Here is a 21,019-nt window from a genome sequence, read left to right on the forward strand (position 1 = left end):
TGGTTGTGGGAGGGGAATCTAGTACCCTTCTCCATGCCTCAGGTCCCTGAGCAGGCCCCAAGGCACTGGCATCGTTTGCCAGGATGTGGGAGTGGGGTCCGATCCCGGCTCCAAGCCTCTGGTTCCCAGGCAGGCCCCAAGGTGCTGGTGGTATGCCTAGGCCAGAACTAGTTTTTTGTCCTTTGCTTACTTCTAACACGGGGGAACTTCCTGTGGGAACCAGTACTTGAGCTGTGTGGTTTAGCTAAATTGCTGCTTTGCTGCTTTTTCCCTAGGGAAGGCTTTACGCAGCTTAGGGCTTAATGGTTGACCTTATAGGTACTTCTGGCACTCCAGAGACCCGGTGGATCTGTGTTATGTAGAAACTCTGATCTGGGCCTGAGTTTTTTCATCAAACTGCACCCCATGCAATTCTGCATTCCTGACCAGTCTCCTCTGAGTGGTCCTGTGCTGATTGCGGGGGCAAGTCAGCTGTCCTTGCTGTGTCTTAGTGTTCTCTTGGGCACGTCTCCCCCACCGCACATACTCAAAACACTTCCCATGGGGCGGGCCCTGGGGCGGGCCCTGCGCCGGTCCCTTGCGATGACTCACAGACCTCTGAATGGTTCCCTTTTTTCAGCTGTTCTGGCTCCTTACTCCTATGTGGGTCCACGGGAACCCTATTAGTGTTCTTGTTGTCCTGGGGGCCACCAAGGCCCTCTTCTCCCCTGCTGCCTCCAAGTAACTCCATCTGAAGGACACAGCTGCAGCTTCTGCCGGCTCCTGCTCCATGCGCTCAGCAGCTCAAGCCTTAAAGCAGCCGCAGCCCAAGATGCTTAGAGCAGTTTTTTCTTTCTCTTATCGAGGTTTCTCCTGCCTTCATAAACTCAGTAGGTCTCTCCTCCTCTTCCCCTGAGCTCCAGCAGTCCCAGCTTGGCTGATGCTACATTTTTATAGTTGTAAATTGATTGATTTGTGGGAGAGAGTTGACGCTGGGAACTGTCTATTCTGCCATCTTGACTGGAAGTCACACTCCATTATTTAATTTTGAGTTTTATATTAAAATAAAATTGAAAACACATGTAAACTCCAGATCCTGTACACCTAGCTGTGCTATCACTCTCTTTTATTCAGAGTGGACATAAAAGTGGAAGCAAGACTTTTTCATAGACTGAAAAACTTTTTTTTTTTTTTTCATTTCAGGAAATGCAGGTAACTTTCATTACACGAAGCAAGGTGGCAGTCCTGTGATTGAAGGAGTGGATGATGCAAAGGAGATGGCACACACCAGGCAGGCCTGCACTTTGCTAGGTAATGTCATTTTATTCTTGAGCTCTTATGAGTAATAGCTTTTAGACTCAATCAACCTTTGGAATATTGGCTTGGCTTTGTGTTAAGTGGTGAGTATTGCTGGGAGATTTAACATTCCTTATAGAACACATTTATACAGCAAATAGGCATGAGGTTTCTTTTTGGGGTGTGGGAACTGTTCTAAAATCAGATTGCAGTAATGGTTGCACAACTTTGTAAATTTACTTAAAATAATTGAATTGCACACTTAAAATGGGTGATTTTTATGGTATGCAAACTATTCCTCAATAAAGCTGTTTAAAAAAACACATTTGGGGCATTAGGGGAGGTAGGACTAACTATAATTCTTTGCTTACATTTTTACTAAAATCAGAAACCTAAAGCTAAATGAAATTGTTTCCTGTACAAGCTTACATTTTGTGGGGGTTTTCATTTGTATGTTTGTTTTCAGGGTATTTTTGTTTCTGGGAAATGTGCTGAGCTGGCATGGTGACAGAACATTTTATTATATGTAGTTTATTCTAACTTTTTTTTTTTTTAAGTTGACCTGTAAGGGGATCTTAACCCTTAACTTGGTGTTGTCAGCACCACGCTGTCCCAAGTGAGCCACGAGCTGGCCCTTATTCTAACATTTTTTAAATAGTTCATATGTCACTATCTTGTTTCCAGGGTTTAAAAAATGTTCAGTGGACATGTGGATAAATTAATCTTTAGAACTGTAGTCTACAACTTTTAGAGATGAATTTTGTCTTTTAAAAACCTCAGAATATAAATAACTCTAAAATTATATGTTGGTATTTTGAGGAGTACCCTCAGGTAAATTAATTTGAAAGCATTGCTAATCATTGTGTGGTCCAGGACCACTGTGGAGCCTGCTAGAAATGCAGAATCTCAGACCTCTTCTCAGACCTGCTGAATCAGAATCTGCATTTCAACAAGATTCATTGGTAGTTCATGTGTGTATTAACGTTTGAAAAACACTAGAAAACACTTCTAGGACTAAATCTGTTTGTAAATAGAAAATTGTGAATTTGAAAAAACCATGATGCAAGAGAGGGCAAAAATATTCATTATAAAGTCAACTCTCAATTACTTGGTATAAGTTTACATATTTTAAAATAATTTTACTACTTCTACTTGCATATAATTATATCTAATATTCTGATAATTCTTACCTTACTGAAAAATGAAGCCAGATCTGATAAAAGCCAGAGGCTGTCCAGCTTTCTCTTCCTGCCTTATCCTTTAGGTCCTGCTCTAATGCTACATTTGGACACATCAGGCTGAGGTACAATACCAGCCTAAACACTTCTGTCTTGGGTTCTCTTTGACTTGTATTTGCTCTGTAATTAGAAGAAGTAATTAAATTATCTGACTTAAAACAGCCTTATTGGGCTACCACTTGCATTTGGAGTAGAGATAAATAGAAATGGTAATAATGTTAATAAAATACTAAGTCCAGTGTGACAGTGATGACAATCATTTGTTTATCACTTACCATGTGTCACATAATGTGTTAAGTATGCTAGGTGTGTTCTCTCTCTTAATCTTCACAAACACCCTTTGAGGTAGTCGCTATTATCCCCATATCTCAAATGAGAAAATGGAAGCATAGAAGGAAGGGTGAGTTTACCTGCCCATGTGAGCTAGTAGATCAGTAGCAGAGGCACACCAGTCACACTCCATAGCCATGTAGCCCCCATGATGCTAAACTACCTAATGTGTTAATGTCAATGAAGATGAAAGTGTTATTATCTATGACACAACGTCTGGTAGTATTCATGAATTCACAATAGGCCTAAAATGATCTGCTATAATTGTTTAGTTGATGTTCTGAAATTAATCACTTGTTCATTTACTCTGTTGTTTCAGGAATTAGTGAATCTTATCAAATGGGAATTTTCCGAATACTTGCTGGCATCCTTCACTTAGGCAATGTTGGATTTACATCTCGAGATTCAGATAGCTGCACAATACCTGTAAGTTCAGAATAAGCTTAGTGTGATGGTAGTTGAATTGCATTTTAGTTTTGTTGATTCTTTATAGAAGCAATATATTTGAAATCTCTCTATTAACATTGTCAGAGAGATAATTATCAAAGAGATACATTATCCAAAGGAAAATCTTGAGCTGAAAATAGAGAAAAATGGATTCTGCTCCCTGTTACACAGTGTATGTGTGTGTGTGTGTGTGTGTGTGTGTGTGTGAGAGAGAGAGAGAGAGAGAGAGAATGAGAGAGAGAGAACTTGATACATATCTGATCTCTATAAAAGAGGCAGGAAATATTAGATATAAAAGTTGGATCAGTGAGCCTAGAGAGAAAAGTTCATTTGGCCCATGACATAAGTACCAAGAATTGGTAACTTTATGTCTTCAGCTGTGGGAATGTAATATGGTTTAAATATTATTGAAGAAACCATTAACAGTGGTTCCTCCTGGGAAGAGTAACTAGATGGTGGGCAGTAGGGGCATAAGAAATTGACTTATCCCTTTTAATCTTATTGTATATGGTACAGTATATGCATATCTATCATCTAGTAAAATGTATAAATTCTCTCTCTCCTCCCCACATATGTATATATATACCATCTCTCTCAAGAGAGATGAGGGATCTTTGAGGGATAATGTCATCCCCCTACTTAAATCCTTCAAGACTCCCGACTGCCTTCAGGAACAGGTCAAACACCTTACTTGGCATGACATGGAAGGCCCTTCATGATCTACCATGGACTTCCTATTCAGCCTATCTCTCACTATTTCTCACACTCTGTATTCCAGCCATTAACATGCCAAGCTGCCGCTCTCCTGCCTTTGCTCAGATTCTCTCTGCTGGGATAGGTTGATTTCTGTATTAGTCCATTTTTGTTGCTTATAACAAAATACATGGAACTGGGTAATTTATAAAGAAAATGAAACTTATCACTTACAATTTCTGAGGCTGGGAAGTCCAAAGTCCATCTGGTGGTGGCAACAGTGACCCAGGGGTCTCACATTGCAAGATGGTGGAAGCAGAGAGAGCAAAGAGAGAGAGCTTCTCATTCACTTTCTTTTTAAGCCCTCAGAACCATGCCCCTGACCACCATTTTTAATCCATTCACTACAGCATGGTCCTACAATCCAATCACCTCTTCAAGGCTCCACCTTTCGATTACCATAATAGGATTTCCCATGCTCTTAACAGTCCCAGTGGGGGCTAAGTTTCTAATACGTAAAACTTGGGGGACACAATTCAAGCTTCAGGGAGTTTGGGGGGTACATAATTCAATCCACTACAATTGCTTTTCTTCTCTGGTCAGCTCTTATTCACTTCTAACATGCAGATCTCATAGTATCTCTTCTAATATACATCCTACCCCTTCTGATTTCCTTTATTGTAGCTCAAATTACACATTCTGTAAAGGTCTCTCTTGCTTGTCTTTATCCACTGAGATTTGAGGTCATTGTGGATGGAACCATATTATTTTAACATTCTTAAGGCCTTAATTTAGATTGTTTTTTATTCAACTCATTCTTGATTGCCTTTTTTCTCTGGATCTATATAGCCCCTCGTGTAAAAACAGATTTCCTACTCCTGTGAGAAAAGAATCTATTTTCTGCCTTTTCTGTATGTAGTAGTTTTGTGCTACATTGGATGCGTGAGATATAAAATAAATGACTTTATGATTTGAAGAGAAACCCTGTATTATGAATGATTTATTAGTCAAAGGACCAAGAGCTAAGATGGGCAGGGAATCTGATTTACAGAAAGCTTGATCTTCATGATTTCTTTTATGGATATTTGATGTGTATTTTCCTATGTCATGGATCCTAATTTTAGATGCATGATTTCTGCCCCCAGCCTCTTCTCCTAATGTCAGTTTTTTAAAAGCAAAACAATAATTCTGATTTAAACACTAATTTCTTCTAAGGAAACATTACTAGGCTTTTTTTAAAAAACCAGCTTTGTTGAGATATAGTTCACCATACCCATTTAAAGTATACCATACCCATTAAAGTATACCATACCCATACATTTAGAGTATACAGTTAAATGATATTTAGTATATTTACAGATAGGTGCAACCAGCACCACAGTCAGTGTAAAATATTTTTATTACCTCAGAAAGAAACCCTGTACCCTTTGCCTGTTACTCCCTTACACCCCTATTTCCCCAGCCCTAAGCAAGTGAATCTATTTTCTGCCTCTATGGATTAGCCTATTCTGGACATTTCATATAAATTGAGTCATATAAAATGAGGTCTTTCGTGACTAACTTCTTTCAGATTCCATCCATGTTATAGCATGTATCAGTACTTCATTCTTTTTTTTGGCTGAATAATAGTCTATTGTATGGAGATACCACATTTTGTTTATCCATTGATTGGTTGATGGACATTTGGGTTGTTTCAACTTTTGGCTATTATGAATAATACTACTCTGGACATTAGTGTCCAGACTGGCTCTCTTTAAAATGAACTCATTGATTTTTGCATTTCTGTCTCCGCCAATGTGACCTTTCTCCAAATGTCAGGATTCTCCTAATCGAGAAAGTCATCATTAATGTTAAATATTAATATATCACTTCACTGAAAGTCTTTCCTAAAATTTCAGTTTACTGTTTTCCTATTTGAGATGTCTAGAATGATTATCTTGGAGGAAGAGTGCTTATAGTCCATGGAACTTGTCTAGAAGTTACTTCCATCTAGTTCCTATTGAAATTTTGTAACCTTTTTTTAACCAGCACTTGTCAGTTTTGTTGATTTGATGATAACTGTGAGTACTACAGTTTCAGTATTTGGGATAGGTGGAAACTAAATGAGCTTTATAGGTTACTGGTAAAACAACATCTCTTTTTGATAGTTCTGCCCCACCTTGGGGCATTTGCTGAACCCAATGACCTTGAACTTCGGTTTTCATAGCCAAGGTGGGGTGCAGAAGACAAAAATAAAGCCCAGAACTCATGTAAACAGGGAATCAAAAAGGAGAACCCCTGCCTAAAGCTGACACCCTAAACGGGGAACTAGTAGTAAACTTGCCCACCACCCACTCTAAGAGTATAAAGAAATGTTAGTCTGACCAACACCTTGGTGCTAAGTGGAGGAGGAAAAATAGTTCCCTGAAAGTTTATGACAATAAACTGACCCTCACACATATTCCTAGCCTGATTTTATAGTTCCTGGATGGTCCCAAAAAGCCATGTACAGAAAACTTGACTTAAATTTATCCTGGGCTGGTAGTACCCAAGGTGCCCAACAGAAGCAAATGCAAATCTACTTTAGAGGATCCACCTTCAATCTAGGTCTCAAGAGGTCCTGTGGGAAAAGTTACAAGAAATATTGGCTCACAGTCAAAAATCACAAGTCCCATGATGAAACAAACTAGAAGGATCTAGGAAAAACAATAAATAGAGTCAAGCCTACTAAGAATGTCAAAAGAAATTAACAGCAGACTTGACACAACTGAAGAGAAAACTGATAAGCTAGAAGGTGAATGTGAAGAAATTACCCAAAATGCAAGACAGGGATCAGAGATGGAGCACTTGAAACAATAGTTAAGAGGGGGAAAGGATAGAGTAATAAAGTCTAATTTCAATCTAATGAGAATTCCTAGAGAAGAAAAAGAATGAGACAGATAGAATATTCAAAGAAATAATTACTAAGAAATTGAGAACTTGTGAAAATAACATTAAACCACAGACTCTGAGTCAAAAAAATCCCAGTCAGGATAAACAAAAAGAAATCTACCCCTGAGTACATCATAATGATACCAGAGAAAGAGAGAAAATCTTAAAACAGAGAAATAAGACAAATTGCCCTTGAAGAAATAGCAGTTAATCTGCTCACTCACTTCCCAACTGCAACAATAAGAACCGGAAAACAGTGGAATAATATCCTCAGTGTGCTTAGAGTGAAAACTATTAACTTAGAATTGTATGTTCAGTTAAAATATCTTGGGAAAATTTGTCACCACTAAGCTCTCACTAAAGGAAACATTAAAGGATATAGTTTAGGTGGAAGGAAAATGATTCCAGATAGAAGATCTAAGATGCAAGAAGAAATGGTGAACTAAGAAGCTAGTAAAATATGGGCAAATGTAGATCAAATTTAATTAATTAAAACAATAATAATGAATAGTGTATTGGACTGGAAAAAGATAGAACTCCTGACAAGATACTTATTAATTATAAAGGGAAAGATAGTTATTTTTAGAGTGGAGAATTCTGGCAGACATTTCCTTAACCAAGAGATCACAGTCAACATTACCAGCAATGGGGCCAGTCAATATCACATAATTTTTAATATGACACACTGAGGAGACTGCAACATCACTTCTCTGGTAAGCAACATCATACGAACTGAAATTGAGGGACTCTTCAAAAATGTAAGGGTCACGAAAGACAAAAAAGAGTAAAGAACTGTTCAGATTAGAAGAGATGAATGAGACATGGTAAATAAATTCATATCCAGATTGGATCCCGAACCATTAAATTTTCTTCTTTTTTTCATAGAGGTCATTATTAGGTCAGTCGGCAAAAAATTGAATTAGATCTGCAGGTTTGATAATAGGGTTTTATCATTGCTAATTTTTAAATTTTGTTCATTACATTGTAATTATGTAAGATAATATCCTTGGTTTTCAGAAAATGTGCATTGGGATACTTAGGGCAACCAGAGCATTGTGTTTGCAATTTACTCACACAAGTTTCTGAAAAAATAATGTGTATGTATATGTATGTAAAAAAGTGAGACAGAAAGAAAATGATAAAAAGCAAATGTGCTAAAATTAGTATTTAGGGAATCTGGGTGAGGGGAATTCTTTGCATTATTCTTGCAACTTTTTCATTAGTCTAAAGTTAGTTCAAAATAAAAAGTTTAAAAAAGTGAATCATCAGTCCCCCCAACCCCCACTCCAAAAAAAGTAGAACTGAAATATTTCGTAGCAAAGCACATAGATTAGGGTGATTGGAGTTAGTGTTATTTATTTAATTATATTAAGTTAATTATGCTGATTAATACTTCTATTATAAAAAATAGAAACAGAAAGTAAACCTTTAAAAATAGTAGAGAGGAAAATGGGCTGAAAAAAAATATAGCAAGAAAGGGGGAGGGGAAAAACTTAGGAAAGGTGGAACAAATAAAAGCGCAAAATAAGATAGAAATAAATAATTTAAAATGGGTTAAATGCTCCAGTAAAAATACATGGGTTATTTGACTGATTAAAAAATTTAGATCTAAGCTTTTGAAAGAAGTATTTCTAAAAGGTAGAGGTAACAGAAAGTTTGAAAATAAAAGGTTTAGAAAAGACATACCGTACTAGCTAGAATAAAAGTGGCAGAGCTATGTTGATATTGGACAAAATAGACTTTGAGGCCAAAAGCAGTACTAGAGAAAAAAGAGTCACTTTGTAATAATAAAATTTTATTCATTAGGAAGTCCTAAACTTGTATGTACTTAATGACATAGCCTCAAAATGTATAAAGCAAAAATCAACAAAAATTTCAAGAAGAAATAGACAAATCTATTGTAGGGAGGTTATTGACTTCTCTCAGTGATTGATAGGTGAAGAAGTCTGAAAGTGAGTAAAGTTGTGGAAAATTTGAACCAAACAGTTAACACCCTTGATCTAATAGAACAACATAGTAACAACATTCAAATAGAATATGTTTACAGAGTGCTGATATATAGCTTTATATATTATAAAGGAGTTATATATATAGAAGTTCTTTAAGAGAGTTGAGCTAGATTGTTAGTGATGGTGCTAATTTCTATCTGAAGTGGTTTCTTGGGAGGAGGGGGGATGAAGGAAGGAAGAGCTGAGTAAGAAGGGATATGAGGTATGAGGGTGGCAGGGGACCCAGGTTCTAATGCCAACTCTGACATAAATTGGCCATGTGATTTTTGATAAGCTATTTGTTCAATTGGATCTTATTTCCTCATTTTTCAATTAGAGACAACAATGTTCACCTTGCCTATTCCCCAAGAATGTTACCAGATTCAATTGATACATGTGAGTGAAGATGTTGAAAAACATAATGCAGTAACATGGATTGCATTAAATGAGTATGGAACAGATATTCATGCAAGGCCCATGGAAGGCATTCTAAGAGATACAAGGGCATGAAAATCATTAGAGTTTCTAATTAAAGAAGTCATACAAATAACTACAAAGTTATCTGCTTAAAACTGTTCAGTGGCCTCTTACTGCTCTCAGGATAAAGGCCAGCCATGGTGTACCCTTTGCCTATCTCTATGGATTCATCTAATAGGTAACTTCAAAAAGTAAAAAAAAATAGAATTAAAAGATAAAAATAAAAAATATAAACTTTATTTCTCAACATAAACTCCATCAAGTTCAAGACTCTTTTATAAGTGATGATACCAGTGATTTAGTCCATCCCCAAATACTGAGGGTCCTAGGAATTTAACCATTTCAGTACAGTCTTTTTTACAATCATAACTGAGGGAAATGAGTGCCCTTTAAATATTTTTTAAGATTAGGAAGCAAAAAGAAGTCAGAAGGAGCCAAATCAGGACTGTAAAGTGGATGCCTAATGATTTCCCATCAAATCTCTTGCTAAATTGTGCTTGTTTGATGAGAAGAATGACCAGGAACATTATCATGGTGGAGAAGGACTGTCTGGGGAACATTTCCTGGGCATTTTTCTGCTAAAGCTTTGGCTGACTTTCTCAAAATAGTCTCATAATGAGTAGATGTTACCATTCATTGGCCCTCCAAAAAGTCAATGAGCAAAATGCCTTGAGCATCTTAAAATACTGTTGCCACGATCTTTGCTCTTGACTGGTCAACTTTTGCTTTGACTGGACCACTTCCACCTCTTGGTAGCCATTGCTTTGATTGTGCTTTGTCTTCAGGGTTGTACTGGTAAAGCCATGTGTCATCTTCTGTTATGGTTCTTCAAAGAAATGCTTCAAGATCTTGATCCTGGTTGTTTAAAATTTACATTGAAAGCTCTGCTGTCCTCTGCAGCTGATCCGGGTACAACTATTTTAGCACCCATGGAGTGGAAAGTTTGCCCAACTAATTTTTCACTCAGAATTGTGTAAGCTGAACCAGTTGAAATGTCTGTGGTGTTGGCTATTGTTTCTACTGTTAATTGTCAGTCTTCCTCAGTTTCCTCAGTTCGGGCACAAACAAGATTAACTTGTTTCCCTGCAAATTGATGTGGATGGTCAGCTGCCACAGGCTTTATCTTCAACGTTGTAATGCCCCTTCTTAAAACAAATTATCCATTTGTAAACTGTTAATTGGGAGGGGGGTGTTGTTACATAAACTTTTTGTAAATCATCAGTGATTTCACCATTCTTTGCTCAAGCTTCACCATAAATTTAATATTTGTTCTTGCTTCGATTTTTAGCAGAATTCCTGTTGCTCTGATAAAGGCTCTTTTCAAACTGATGTTTTATCCTTCTTAGTGTTTCCAACTAAATCCTATTTGGGCATATTATACCAAGTTAGTACACGTTTTCATTGGTGCAAAAAAATTTTGCAGTCCATGCATAGTTTTTTTGTTTTTTTTTTAAAGATGACCAGTAAGGGGATCTAAACCCTTGACTTGGTGTTGTCAGCACCATGCTCAGCCAGTGAGCGAACCGGCCATCCGTATATAGGATCCGAACCCGGGGCCTTGGTGTTATCAGCACCGCACTCTCCCAAGTGAGCCACGGGCAGGCCCCATGCATAGTTTTTTTCATAATACTTATTTTCCATGAACTTTTTTTTTTTTGACCGGTAAGGGGATCACAACCCTCAGCTTGGTGTTGTCTGAACCATGCTCAGCCAGTGAGCGCACCGGCCATCCCTATATAGGATCTAAACCCGCGGCCATGGCGCTGCCAGTGCCACACTCTGCCGAGTGAGCCACAGGGCCGGCCCTTACCATGAACTTTTTGAAGACCTCTCATACATTTTCCCCTTCACTCAGCTTCAATCCCTCCTGTTGGTGGTTTCTCTCCCACAGTAGAATCTTTTAACCAACTATTCCCTCGACTTGGAAAACCCTTTCTCACCCAGTCAGCACCTTCCATTTCTTCAGATCTCAATTCCATTTCTCAAGACAACTGTCTCCTGCCTCCCTGGATAAAGCACAGTCCTCTCATATGGACTCTTAGCATAGTGTCCTTTTTCTTTGTAGTATTTTACGTTTTAGGGAGCAATCATTTGCTTAAGATTCATTTCCTCTAGTGACTGTAAGCTCTAGGAGGTCAGGGACCATGTCCATTTTTATTTACTGGCACATAATAGTTACTCAGTAAACACAGGGGTACTTTTAAAAGTTCATGGAAAAATAGAATTAAAAGATAATACAAATCTTTCCATGAACTTTTTGAAGTACGCTTGTATTTGTTGACTGATTTTCTGATTGAATGTGGATGTGCCTTAAGAGAGATACAAATACAATAGAGTTACAAAGGAAAAGGTAATTTTGAAATGAGCCCTAAAAGAGACTGCAAAATGCTGCCTAGATGCTAATTTAATGGATGATTGAGATTATTATCTCTGATCAACTTTTAGTGATCTTGGTGTTCATTATAACAAAGAAATTGCTGAGTTTCGTTTGTTTTCTTTTTTAACATTTTTCAGGAAATTCTTACTTGATTGATCTGATCATAAGAAATAACCCATTCTCTTTTGGCAGCCCAAGCATGAACCTCTCAGCATCTTCTGTGACCTCATGGGTGTGGACTATGAGGAGATGTGTCACTGGCTCTGCCATCGGAAGCTGGCTACTGCCACAGAGACATACATCAAGCCCATCTCCAAGTTACAGGCCACTAATGCCCGTGATGCTTTGGCCAAGCACATCTATGCCAAGCTCTTCAACTGGATTGTAGATCATGTTAATCAGGCTCTCCATTCTGCTGTCAAACAGCACTCTTTTATTGGTGTACTGGACATTTATGGGTAAGTATATTTGACTTACTGGTCTACTGGAGAGCTTTTCTTTCTAGAGATTACCTAGTAACTGTAGGTGGATAGTTGATTCTGTCTCCTACTGGTAAAGAGAATGGACATCCTGCTTTTCACAGTTCAAAAGTACCTTGATGACAGTGATGTAGTTGCATGTTGCTTAAAATTTCACTAAAACTAAAAAAAAAAAAAAAAAAAATCTGGAGCTAATTTACCAAGCTAGTAGATGGAATTAATTGATTTTCAGACTCTCATGTGGTAAATTATCACTGAATTTCTAAAATTCTTATTTCACTTGCTATTTACCTTCTCTGGATACCCTTCTTTAACTGTTTAAAACCTTTGTTTGATAACTAATTTTTCATTCTCTGGTTCCTTTTTTTAAAAGAACCTATGGGAACTCTATTTCTATTACCCTTCTAAGTATGTGTGACACTGTGAGTCTGTAAGTTGACAAGAGCAATGGCTTTATCATAATTCTGTTGTTCCTCATTTGTGGATTAATGAGACCTTAAAAACTCATAGTGTTGAATACCTCTGCATGCTGCGGGCCTTAAAAAAAATCTCTCTGCTCCTTGGCTGATGCTCATTTACTAGGTACATATTCCCTGTTACTGACTTACAAACCTTTAACTTCACTGACATGGAAAGAAAGTTTCACCATGTTGGAGAATTTCCCATTTCTTTCTTCCTAATGTTCACCTTTTGAATATTTTTTAAAAAGCTATTCCTTTTCTCACCTTTTCATATTATTTTTTTATAGATTTGAAACATTTGAGATAAATAGTTTTGAACAGTTTTGCATAAATTATGCAAATGAAAAACTACAGCAACAATTCAACATGGTAAGAATTTTCTTTAAAATATTCTGCTGTAAATTATTCTGTTGAATTTCTAGTCTTTTTTTAAAGCCTGGTGATGAATTATAATTATTATATGAGGTTTAGAATAACTAAACTGCTGAGGAACTGATGATTAATAAATGATGCATCATTAGAAAAATGTTTTATGGTCCAGATGGAATTCAAGGTCATCTTTGAATTGCTGTCTGAGAGTAATGAAAATTTGGGGTAATTAAATAGCGTGAGAGTAGCAGGAAGTATGTTAGGTAGAAGCATAGGGAATATGAAGCTTTGAGCCCAGGGATTCCTTCAGTTGGTTATTCTGAAGCTAATTGTGGAGTTATAACTATCTTAATGCTTATTTGCTGTATTAGCAAGATGTCAGAACTAAAAATCAGAACTTCACATATTCTCTTTTCAACAGGTTGCTACATTTAGTGAGACAATGGCAATGGGAATATTCTGAATGGTTCTTGTGAAGTAGTAATGTAAACTATCTTAGAGTATTACCATGGTGATGGGAAATTTGGAGGTGCTTAAAAAAATGAGGGGCAGATGATTGTAATAGTGAAGGTCACAGACCCCAGAGGTGAACTGCCTGGGTTGGAATCCTTCTCTGTATTAATTATCTTGGGGACCATGGGCAAATTAATTGACCTCCCTGGGCCTTAACTTTCTCTTCTGTAAAATGGAGATACTAATAGTACCTGCTGCATATGGTTTTATGGATTAAATGAGCTGGAATATGTAAAGTGCTGATCATGTGCCAGGCACAGTTTTAAGTGCAAGATTGGGGGTGGTTATTATTGATGAAAAAGGATATTAAAAATTAGTCACCTGTAGAAATTGGAAGACAGAGGAGAAAAGAGCTGATAGGCAGGAAAGACACCCTTAATATCCTCATCTTATAGAGAAAGAGGTCAAATGGTATGGTCTATATTTGATGAACAAAAAATAGAAGTTTAAAGATATTATTTTAAGTTGCAAAGTTGAAAAGGATCTAAAAATAGTAATATTGGGCGGATAGCATAGGAGCAGCAGAGAGGTGGTATATGTGAATTTAGCCTCATCTATCTTATCACAAAATGAATAGATAATGTTTTATTGATAAATAAGAAAGTAGCTGATAAGCATATTCTTTAGAAATATGTAAATAAATATCAGAAGAAATAGCTAAGAGAATTACAAGTGGTTTGCCTCTAGGCAGTGAGCCAGGGGTTGTGGAGGGATGGGGCAAGGGATTGTTGCATGTCATTATAAAACCTTTTAGACTGTTTGATTTTTTAAAATATTGTATTTGCTTTGATAAAAATTTGAGCCATCTTTATTTAGCAAATTAATCTGCTTAGCATAGTGAAATAATGTAAAGGTGATTTTAAAACCTTAGGCTTATGACTATTTCTGTGTTAATATGATTGATGTATTTTTCATCTCTGCATAAGGAATATTAATAAAAACCAATCAGAAATGAAATTAAGCATTCTCATTTCTCAAGGTTTTTCTGAGTTTCTTAACATTTTAATCAATGCCCCAGCATTCTGCTCTTTCCCAGTATATTTTGGCACAAAATGACTGGAAATAAAAGGAACCAGTGCCAGCCGCATTGGGGACTGGCTAGTTTTTCTATTTCTCAGGGGCCTCGTGTCTCTGCCTGTGTGTTTTGATCTCTCTTGTTTCTCTTTCTTTTTTCTGCTGTCTCTATCCACCTGTTTCTTCCCTCTCTCTTCACACACACCTCTGTCTCATATTGTATGTTAGCCCCTCTCTGCATAACTACCCCACTCCCTCCTACTATCAGATAGCATATTCTTTCCTTCTAATCTGTATATATTTTCTCTACCTCAGGGATTCTACTTCCTCACTCTTTAGACTTCCTATGAACCAGCAGTGATTGGAGTGCTCTTCCCATCCACTTATCTCGCTTAGCTCTCTCATTCATCTTGGCTTCTTTCAGCTTCAGCTCCCACAGCTAACTGCCTGATTGTTTCATTTCTCCCAGTTCAGAAACCTGAGAGAGAGAAGCTGATTAACCTTGTTCACTTTTTTCATCAGAGGTCCCTAGCAATCAAGTGCCCTCATATACTCACACTTGCTTTATTTAATCAGCTATGACTAGGAACATGGAGTCTCACAGTAAGAGACTTGGCTGCATAGGGCTGCTCCCTGAGCTGGGGCAGTTGGCATGAGAAACTGATTGGCATATTTAGTGCTTGGAGGCATTACTGTATTGACTAAGGATCTCTTGCCATATTGAACCTCGTGCCCACATTCTTTGACAATTGAGCATTCAAAATTTCTGAGACCTCATGGACTTTTCCAAACTAGGTATAGAGACATGTGAGAAATAAGCTCTATTTAAAGTCTAGAGCAGTGCTTCTGTTGTCAGTGTGGAGACTGCATATAAATTAATGAAATTTTTAAAAGCCAGAGCTCATTGTTTTGGAAGATATTGGTACCATCCATGAGGGCATCCTGCTGACATATGTGCCCTATTTGCCTACTCACTAATCAAAAGAACAGAAGAAATTTTCTTTTTAATTAGCATGATATAAATATTCATACGATGACCATTTTTTCACTAATGCTTATTACAGCTGATTAGACTGTAAATGCTGCAAATGAGCCAAGAGTAGCATTACAAGAAGTATAGAATAAAGTGGGAAAGTTCCAGGTGTGTGAGGAGAGTAAGTACTGGAAATCTCAGTGGCATCTAAGTCTCTCTCTCTCTCTCTCTCTCTCTTTTTTTATTCAAAACATTTTAACATTTACTGGTACATATTAGTGGGGTACAGTGTGTTGTTTCAGTACATGCATGTGTTGCACAGTGATTCACTTAAGGTAGATAACATAATTTTACCCATTAGTCCACCACTTCTCCTCCCATCCTCCTGGCCTTGCACATATGAGTGATATCAGGCACTATATGTCTTTTTGTGTCTGACTTTACTTCACTTAATATGATGTTTTCTAGTTCCATCCATGTTGCAAATGATAGGATATCATTTTTTAATGGGTGAGTAGTATTCCACTGCATTTATATACCAGTTTTTTTATCCATTCATCTGTTGATGTATAATTAGGTTGATTCCATCCCTTGGCTATTGTGAGTCGTGCTGTGATGAACATGGGAGTGCACGTGTCTTTTTGATATATTGATTTCATTTCTTTTGTGTATATACCCAGTAGTGGGATAGCTGGGTCATAGGGTTAGATCTATTTTCAGTTATGTGAGGAACCTGCATACTGTTTTCCACAGTGGTTCTACCAGTTTACACTCCCACCAGCAATGTAGAAGAGTTCCTTTTTTTACTCATCCTCTCCAGCATTTGTTATTTTTTTGTCTTGTTGGTAATAGCCATTCTTACTGGACTGAGATGATATCTCATTGTGGTTTTAATTTACATTTTCCTGATAATTAGTGACATTGAGCACTTTTTCATGTGCCTGTTGGCCATTTGTATGTCTTCTTTTAAGAAGTGTCTGTACTGGTCATTTGCCTGTTTTTTAATTAGGTTATTGTTTTTTTTTTTTGCTGTTAAGTTCCTTATATATTCTGGATATTAGCCCCTTGTCTGATGTGTAGTTTGCAAATACTTTCTCCCATTCTGTAAGTTGTCTCTTCACTTTGTTGATAGTGGCCCTTGCTGTGCAGAAGCTTTTAAGTTTGATGTAGTCCCATTTGTATATTTTTGCTTTAGTTGCCTGTGCCTTTGTAGTCTCTCTCAAAAAAGCACTGCCCACTCCCATTTTATGTAGCATTTCCCCTATGTTTTCCTCTAGTAGTTTCATAGTTTGGGGTCTTAAATTAAGGTGTTTGATCCATTTTGAGTTGATTTTTGTGTGTGGTGAGAGATAGGGGTCTAGAAGATATCCGCGTGTAGATATCCAGTTTTCTCAGCACCATTTGTTGAAGAGACTATTCTTTCCCCACTGTATATTTTTGTCACCTTTGTTGAAAATCAGTTATCTGTAAATGCATGGTTTTATTTTGGGACTCTCTCTTCTGTTATATTGGTCAATTTGTTTGTTTTTATGACAATACCATGCTGTTTGGATTACTATAGCTTTATAGCATATTTTGAAGTCAGGAAGGGTGGCATCTAAGTTTCATGGGGCTTGGGGCCCTAGAAAATATGTGCTATTAGGTCATAGCCACAAAGGACTAATCTTCCCTGAAAAATAGCAAGATGTGTGAGAGGACCAAAGGAAACAGAAGAAACAAGTAGAGGAAAGCAGAAACCCCTAAGTAGTAGATATTAGCATCTAGAGACTAGAAGTTGTTGGTGTCAAGCTGTATTATCTGGGGCAGCGGCCTGAAGCAGAAACAGCAGCAGTGGTTGGATTACCCTTCCCATCTTGACTAGCTTAGCTCCCACTCATCTTCAGAGCTCAGATCACACAGTCCTACCTCAGGGAAGCTTATCCTGACCACTCTGTATCCAAACTAGATGAGGATTCTTGCTTCCATAGCTTGCATCATTTTCCTTTGTAATATTATTACAGTTTGTAATTAAATTCTTTGTGATTATTTGATATCTGTCTGCTTCTCCCACTAGTTTCCAGACTCCATGAGGGCAGAGTCCATGTCTTTGTTGTTGACCATGTGTAGTGATGGGCACATAGTAATCAGTACATATTTTAGCTTTAAATGAGTGAATGAAGATTAGAAGCAATGGTGAGGACAGGGGCTGAAGCCTTTAGCAGAAATAGCAATGGATTGGTAGTGGTTGCAGCTGTTTGCACACTCCAGAAAAGTGAACCATAGATCCCCTGATTGTGGAGAATAATCAAGGCAGACACAGAAGACCAACTGTTGTCTAATTCTGAGGCACATGAATTTCAGCACCATTCTCCTTAGGAGAACTACTTTGTTATGCTGAAAGCATTGCCCAGTACTCTTCAGTAGTCTGGGGGGCATCCACTCTGCATAGTTGTTTAATACCAGGTAAGGCATTCCTGTGTTCCATGTTATTAGCAGCACTGTGCAATAATTTATGACGCTAAAAGTGTATAGTGCAGTTTTGGAAATATACATAATCAAAAAATCACAAAAACTCCTACATTTGTCAGCTATTTAAAACATTTACATACCTAGATTTACTTGTTCACCAAGAATCCTCTACAGCCAGATTTTAATGTCTGTAGTTTTTATTTGCTTTCTCTGTGTAAACCATGCTTCTCCCATAAGATTTTTGTTGCTGGAAGCCATGGACTATCTCGAATTCTGTTGGTATCCTCCTAATGTTTTATGTAAACATTGTTTCTTGAGTACAATCTTTATGATAATGATCCAGTAATGATTGCTTTTTTATTTTCATTTAAGCATGTCTTTAAATTAGAACAAGAAGAATATATGAAGGAGCAAATTCCATGGACACTCATAGATTTTTATGATAATCAGCCTTGTATTAATCTTATAGAATCTAAACTGGGTGTTCTAGATTTACTGGATGAGGAATGCAAGGTAAGTATGATTTTCTGGTATACTTCATCTATCAAAATAGATGTATCAAGTTCAGAAGATAAGTGGGTTCAAGCAGAAATTCATTAGTATACCATGAGCTGTCATTGTGGCAACAATTGAGGGTCACTCTAACTTTCATTTTGAAGAGCCATTAGACCCCAAGGATTCTAATTACAAGTTAAGCTAGGAAAATTTCCCTTCTCTTTGCAGCTGATTCTAAATTATGTGAAAAACTGACATTAGATATTATTACTACCAATTTTAGCCACTGTTGTTTTCAATTTGCTTATATTTAGTACTTCTTGTTCAATGGTAGGATATATTTAAAGAAATGCAAGCAATTGTGCAAAAGATATTTTGAATAGTTCTAAATAGCCATAATTTTTAAATTAATTAATTATTCTTTATTACTGTCATAAAGGATAGGGATGGAGCTTTAGCTTTAATAGTTGAAGATGTAGCATGTTGGAAAAAATATTTGATCTCCAGCTTTGCCACTAACTGAGTAATCTTAGGCAAATAATCTATCTTTTCTCTTAATTTCTCTTTAGTTTATATGCCATGTTACAAGCTATCACAGGTTGATTCTTCTAGGTATCCAGATATCCTACAGTATTAATGCATGTAGGGCTTACCGGTTAGCTCAGTTGGTTAGAGCATGGTGCTGGTAACACCAGTGTCCAGGGTACAATCCTTGTACCCAGCCAACTACAAACACACACACACAAAAGAATGCATGTAATGAAAAGGTGTTTAACCTCATTTGAGACTTAAAAAAATGCAAAGCCAAGGGAAAATGGCATACAACTTTTTACCTATCAAATAGGCAAGTTTGAACTTGTTATGATTCATTTGATAATAGTAAATGAATACTGCACATATACTCTTGACGAAGGGTGTGAATTTATATAATATATTTTAGAGGAAATTTAACAACATTTATCAGAATTATAAATACATATACCCTTTGATCCAGGAGTGGCACTGTTGGGAATCAACCTATGAATGTTCTTACAAAAGTATCCAAAGTATATACATATAAGAAGAAAACAGTGGCCATTTTCATAATAACAAAAAATCAGTAACAACCTAGTGGCCATAAATAAAAGAATGCTATTATTAAGAAAAATTTAAAAATGCAAGGAGTGTATAGAATGATCCCATTCATCTACCTGCCTTAAAAGACAGGGAAAGATAATGAAGGTGGGAGAAATGGTGAGAGGAGGCTACTCTCCATTTTATACCTTTCTGAATTATATAAATATTTCACTATGTGCAAATGTAACCTTTATTTAGCAAAATTTTTAAAACGTATGTTACAGCCATGATATTCCATCTTTAACTTGTGAGGCTTCTGTTGTTTTAAAAGCAGATCAAAGATTTATGTAATGACTCCTGGCAGAGGCTGATTGAGTCACCCAAAGTTGGGCTGGGTTGCTTATGGGAAGGGCTCCATCATGCTCCTCATTAGTAATTAGTTTTTGACCTCTAAGAGAGAAATGTAGAAGGAATCAGTTCCTAAATTGTACATAAAAGTTGTTGGGTAAAGCCTCAAAATGGTCTCTTTGCAGCTGATGCATCAGCAGAGTCTCCATATTCACCTTGTTTTCTTTTTTTCTTTCTTTAATTTCCCTTAATGTAGATGCCAAAAGGCACAGATGACACTTGGGCCCAAAAATTGTACAACACACATTTGAACAAATGTGCGCTCTTTGAAAAGCCCCGTCTGTCAAACAAAGCTTTCATCATCCAGCATTTTGCTGACAAAGTAAGGAAGCTTTATATCTTTTTTCTTTTTGAATACTTAGGTTAAACGAAGAAAAAAAAATCAATAGGTAAGGGGTATCTTTTTTTTTTTGCTTGTGCTTGCATTCTTTAGGGCCTTAATAGGAAAAGCAATCTTCAGCATTGGCCTGTTGGTTTTCTCTTCCTTTCATATATATATATGAAACAAATATGGGTCTACAATCCTCTATCTATATCATTCTGAAATCCCGGAAACTCTTAGAACCAAAAGTATTTGTATACCTCATTTAGTGGCTAACTATGATCTCTTAACCTGAACTAACATGAGGTTATTTATAGTCTTTATCCTAGTTAGGCTGGATATTTACATATTTCAATGTAGAAATATTAATGTGTTTGATTAAAGATTGCTGCTTTAGACTCTGCTAGAGGTATTTAAAAATGGTATATGTACATACTACATCTCTAAACACCTGAAAAATCTGAGTGTTTCTAGTTATTCTAAAGCATAGCTGATCCCAAGGGTTTCAGAATAGAGATATGGACTTCTGTTACCCTCTGTGATTGATTCACGGGGTCTCTACTAACAAGGCGTGCTGACTTGTGGCTTCACAAATTCTGTGGTATACTTAGCAAATCAGGAGCCATGAGACTGTATTTCAAGGAAGTTGTGGGATAGGCTTCTGGGGTGAGCTTCCTAGAGTCCCCTTCGGGGATTGAGGACTTCCTGAGTCTGCTTTAATCCTGTTTTGGGAATAACTGTAGGTA

General features: G+C 37.0%; 1 protein-coding gene across 5 annotated transcripts in view; it reads left to right on the top strand.

Annotated features, from left to right (window-relative positions):
* The window catches only part of MYO5A (myosin VA), a 187,007-nt gene that overhangs the window by 94,569 nt on the left and 71,419 nt on the right, over positions 1–21,019 (top strand). For all 5 annotated transcript variants that reach the window (XR_010022885.1, XM_063088963.1, XM_063088966.1 and 2 more), the window contains exons 8-13: positions 1,183–1,290; positions 3,163–3,269; positions 11,928–12,193; positions 12,963–13,044; positions 18,365–18,505; positions 20,148–20,273. Coding sequence is in view for 4 of the 5 variants with exons in the window: in XM_063088963.1 (XP_062945033.1) it covers positions 1,183–1,290; positions 3,163–3,269; positions 11,928–12,193; positions 12,963–13,044; positions 18,365–18,505; positions 20,148–20,273 (830 nt within the window). In the remaining variant the exon portion in view is untranslated. The remainder of the gene's footprint in view (positions 1–1,182; positions 1,291–3,162; positions 3,270–11,927; positions 12,194–12,962; positions 13,045–18,364; positions 18,506–20,147; positions 20,274–21,019) is intronic.

Source organism: Cynocephalus volans, chromosome 3, assembly GCF_027409185.1.
Source record: "Cynocephalus volans isolate mCynVol1 chromosome 3, mCynVol1.pri, whole genome shotgun sequence".
In the NCBI taxonomy this organism is placed as follows: Eukaryota; Metazoa; Chordata; class Mammalia; order Dermoptera; family Cynocephalidae; genus Cynocephalus; species Cynocephalus volans.